Source organism: Ochlerotatus camptorhynchus, unplaced genomic scaffold (assembly GCF_037179485.1).
Source record: "Ochlerotatus camptorhynchus isolate MF236.1 unplaced genomic scaffold, CSIRO-AGI_Acam_v1.1 ptg000330l, whole genome shotgun sequence".
Taxonomy (NCBI): Eukaryota; Metazoa; Arthropoda; class Insecta; order Diptera; family Culicidae; genus Ochlerotatus; species Ochlerotatus camptorhynchus.
Window position 1 is genome coordinate 9245552 of NW_027040818.1, and position 5203 is coordinate 9250754.

General features: G+C 43.9%; 1 protein-coding gene across 1 annotated transcript; it reads left to right on the plus strand.

Moving 5' to 3' along the window:
- Positions 1-4416: 4416 nt before the first annotated feature.
- On the plus strand, positions 4417-4785 carry LOC135708665 (uncharacterized). The gene has a single exon (XM_065230765.1). The coding sequence runs from the start codon at positions 4417-4419 to the stop codon at positions 4783-4785; it is 369 nt and encodes a 122-aa protein (XP_065086837.1).
- The last annotated feature ends 418 nt before the right edge of the window (positions 4786-5203 follow it).

Consider the following 5203-nt stretch of genomic DNA (forward strand, 5'->3'; position numbering starts at 1 on the left):
TTCTTCAGATTTATTTGGCAAGCGACGATTTCGACGCCTAATAGAGCAGGAAGGGAAATTTTGTAGAAAGGGTAGCACTTTTTGATCCCTAAAAGTACTCCTCCATAACAATCGTTTCTATCCAGGCGTATAATGTTAAAATCGTGGAAGTTGAGTTCTTTATCGGAAGAAAGCCATGTTTCACAGAGAGCAAATATATCACAATCAGAATTGTGAAGTAAAAATTTGAACGAGTCTAGTTTAGGCACTAGACTACATCCCCATTACCCTGAGAATTTGGCAATCTTCTGGAGGTGACTTTAGTTTTCTTACGGCGCACTTTCGGGGAAGGACATTTTCTTTTTTGTGATCCGTCCATTTTTGAAGGTGCGTGTACCACCGTAGAATCACCCTCATCGGATAAGTCAGAGTCCGATTCTTCAGCTGACAAAATCGAAAATTGGTTTTCATTTTGGACGGCTGATGCAGCCTTTACCATTTGTGCATATGACTGCTTGGAGCGTCCAGAGATTGAACGCTGCACTTTATCGGAGTGCTGTTTGTACATTGGGCACTCCTGCAAGGGGTGAGGATTCTCGCCACAATATGCGCATTTTACTGATTCTTTGTGGCAAGAATCCTCTTTATGGTTTTCACCACATTTGCCACAACGAGTTTTGTTGCCGCAATAGCTGGCCGAGTGTCCCAGCCTTTTGCAGTTGGTACAATTGTATACCCTCTGTACAAAAAACCGCACCGGAAAAAAAGCACCATCAATTTTAACATAGTTTGGGAGAACTGAACCTGCGAAAGTCACCCTAAACGAGTCTGAATGTCGATAAACTTTTTTACCGTCTAGCAAGGATACTGAGTGCAGTTGCCTTACATCCAGTATCTGCACTAGCGCGGTAGCGAATGTCGAGTTTTTAAAACTACCCGAGGCACGTTTCAAGTCCTCGACAGTCAGACTCGCGTCGGAGACCACGCCTTCTATCTCCACATCTCGAGAAGGGATGTAGATGTTATACTCAACACTAAAAAGCTCGTGGTCAGCAATTTTATTTGCCACATCATAATTCGGTGCTTCTACACGCAGTTTGTTGAATCTTTCCTTATGTACCAAGATTCCCGTAATGGTAATGTCGAGAGTTTTCAAAGGTTTATTTTTGGGTCGAAAAAAGACAACCCATGGTCCTTTCGAATACGGTTGGTAGTACCTGGTTCGCGCAACGTAGACATCCAAAGACGCCATAAGTGTTGCGCAAAAGCGGTGTGCAACCACTTAAAATGCAAAAAAAAAAAGAAAAAAAAAGCCCAGAAAAAAAAACAAAAAAAATTATGAAATATTGTTGCCCGGTGTACAATCAAATCAACAATATACAAAAATAATAATAATAATTAAAAAAACTTCTAACTACTTGATCAAGGTTGTCTCACTGTACACGATTCTCCCTTATCGGCCGAATACAAAACGAGCACACGTTGACGTGTCAGACTCGAAGCAGAATTTTGCCATACAATAGCGTAGCTATCGAAAGAAAACTATTCTATTATACTTAAGTCAATAACCGTTTCAGCTGATACAGACGGTACATACTCCTTTGCTGCTGCTTGTGTGTGGCTGCAGATGGTGAGATCGATGATGGTGATGATGACCTTTCACCAGTTTAGAGGTGAACACACGACATAATCGGGCTCGCCGAATTCCGGTGCTTCCGATACACGCGCGCTTATCACCTGGACACTGCACTGTGATGCGAAAAAAAACTGAATGTCTTGTGACGAGACCGGGACCGTGTTAACCGGCTCAGCGCTCGATACGGAATGAGCTGTGTAAGATGGCAGAGGAAATACAGTCCAACCTAACTTGTGGAGTGCATACGTGCATGCGTGTACTCAACATGACTCTGATAGAGATATAGGGTTGTCTTCCTTTGGCCTCAAGGGTATTCAAAGGTCGTAAAAGGGCGTAAAAGTCCCCGTGATCGAATTGAGCACAGAATCACTGTTCTGCCTGCTGATATTCGAACAAACGCTATTTGCACTTTACAACTATGGGCCAAACCTTAGGGACGTAATTAGGCCTACGTAATTTATTTGATAACTTTATATTGATAGTGGTGAAAGCATTTGCGTTGACGACACTCCAACACACACGTTTTACCTTACTCAAAATAGAGTACCGTAAAACGAGGTATCATTGATAATGCGGGTAACTTTGATAGTATAATGTAAAGATTAAATTTACTCGCTACGCTTTTTCCAAATTAGAAACATTGGTTCCATATTGTAGCTTAGAGTAGTTCCGGATATAGTTTTTATATAGAATGTGCTACACAGCGGCGCCGGTGATGTAGTAGTAAGCGTGATTACCTCTCACCCCAGCAGGCCTGGGTTCAATCCTAGTCAGCGCCGCCGGGATGTTCTGAGGCATTACATCTCTGATCACGCCTTCCTTCAGATGGGAAGTAAAGCCGTTGGTCCCCGGTTCATGAGTTGATGGGTCGATAGGTAGGGTCCAGGTGTGGGAGCTGCCTCCCTGGCGTCAGTAGCATTGGTGCTCAGCACGGAAAACAAAACCAAAGGAGAAAAAAAAAGTGCTACACATTTTACAAAAATATTAAAAAAAAAAAAATTTTCGTGTTTTTCGCCTGTTTGAAAAAGCACACAAACCATCTCTTATGAAAAGTATTTCTGATACAGCCATCACAAATTCAATGTTGAATTCTTATTGCTTATGAGGTTTTCTGATTGTATACTCATTCAAAGTTTTATATTTAAATAACAAAATTGTTTAAGTTTCACCCATTATTTTTCTACATTCATCGAGCATTATCAAAGTAACCCCAAATCAGAAAACTGAAGTTCGGTCACAAAACTAAAAAAATAGTGCAAATGCTTTAATTTCCGTTAAACATATTACTAAAGAATTGACCCTTGGATCCTCGTACTCGTTTTAAAAATTCTTGTTCCTGTTGGATCGCTTTCTAGAACCATTTTCACTGGGTCGTCGTGCGGCATTCTTACGACGTGCCCAGCCCTCCAATTTTTGCAATGTGGACGATGGATGGTTCTCCCAGCAGCTGGTTCATTCGCCTCCTCCACGTTCCGTCATCCATCTGCACTCCACCGTAGATGGTACGCAACACCTTCCGTTCGAAAACACCAAGGGCGCGTTGGTCCTCCACGAGAATAGTCCAGGTCTCGTGGCCGTAGAGGACCACCGGTCTAATCAGCGTCTTGTAGACAGTCAACTTCGTGCGGCGGCGAATTTTATTCGACCGGAGCGTCCTCCGGAGTCCAAAGTAGGCACGATTCCCTGCCATAATGCGTCTTTGAATTTCTCTGCTGGTATCATTTTCGGCGGTCATCAGTGAGCCCAAATACACGGACTCATCGACCACCTCGATTTCGTCACCGTCAATCTGAACTCGGGGTGGGAGGCTAACATTGTCTTCCCTAGAACCTCTTCCTTTCATGTATTTTGTCTTTGATGCGTTGATGGCAAGTCCAATCCGTCTAGCTTCAGCCTTCAGTCTGATGTACGTTTCCGCCATCATCTCAAAGTTCCGTGCCATAATGTCAATGTCATCGGCGAAGCCAAGGAGCTGGATGGACTTCCTGAATATCGTGCCACTCGTGTCTATCCCAGCTCTTCTGATCACACCTTCTAACGCGATGTTGAACAGCAGACACGAAAGTCCATCACCCTACCGTAACCCCCTTCGAGATTCAAAGGGACTCGAGAGTGTCCCCGATACTCGAACAACGCACATCACTCGATCCATCGTCGCCTCGACCAATCGCGTCAGTTTATCCAGAAATCCGTACTCGTGCATAATCTGCCATAGCTGATCTCGATCGATTGTGTCGTATGCGGATTTGAAATCGATGAACAAATGATGTGTGGGCACGTTGTATTCACGGCATTTCTGCAGAACCATGAATCCCGCCTGGTATTGCCCCACGAACTCTCTTGCATATGGTGACAGACGGCGGCATAGAATTTGGGAGAGTACCTTGTAGGTAAAAAGGTAAATTAATCATTAAACAATGACGATGTTCCTTAATAAGTAAAAAAAATCTCCTTAAAATAGATCGGGTTGCTCCTTAAATTATTGATCAAAATACGTTAAAAATCTTAAAATGCTCAGTGAATATTTAAAGTACGCTCCCTAAAATAGAGAAAACTGTACATTAAGCATTTGAAAATGCTCCTTAGTATGCACCGCTTTGCACCATTTTGAAGTGTTATTGTACCATATATCATCGGAAAAGCTGCTGTAGAAAGGTTAATAAGTACCATGAAATTAGCTGAAATGATCAGTAAATCATTGTGTGCATTTGTGTGTCGGACCCGTCGTGCAGGACGAGCTATTCAGTCTCGTTCTCCGTTTCCGGAAATTCTTGATCGCTTTGGTGGCTGACATCGAGAAAATGTACCGCCAAATACTGATGCATGTACACGATCGTCTCCTGCAAAGAATTCTGCGGCGCTTCAACACTTCACAACTGATTCAGGAATATGAACTATGCACTGTCACTTACGGCCTCGCACCGTCCTCGTTCCTGGCTACACGAACACTTTTGAAGTTCGTCGAAGATGAAGGGATCCCGTTCCCGAAAGCAAGCACGGCCATCAAGAAGAACACCTACGTGGACGATATCCTCGCCGGAACCGATAGCATCGAAGAGGCTATCCTCCTTCGTGAAGAACTAATTGAACTATTGCAGAAAGGTGGTCCAATTCGCTTCCCGTTTTATCTGGACTCCCTCCTGATGTTCTTGGGACTTATTCGTCGCTGAGATTCGATCCTGGAGAAATAATCAAGACCCTTGGAATACGCTGGGATCTTGAGGCAGATGTTTTCCGTCTTGATGTCTCCATCGCCGTGAAAAACCAAACGCCCACAAAACGTAACATTCTGTCAGCTATCGCACAGTTCCACTCGGGATCTTCGCACCCGTCGTAGTTCAGGCGAAAATGATCATGCAGCAACTGTGGCTTTCGGCATTGGATTGGGACAAAGAAGTATCACCCGACTTGTAATGTAAGTGGAATCAATTCTGCGAACAACTTCCAAACCTCTCCAACTTTTGTATCGAAAGGTATGCGTTCGTTCCCGGCTATTGCATTGCGGAAGTGCACTGCTTCGCAGACGCGTCAGAAGTAGGCTATGGCGCATGCATATGCGTCCTCTCCGAAACCTCTGAAGGGCGTGTA

Excerpts from the sequence above, each read along its gene's own strand:
- LOC135708665 (XM_065230765.1), top strand. The coding sequence starts at position 4,417 with ATGTACCGCCAAATACTGATGCATGTACACGATCGTCTCCTGCAAAGA.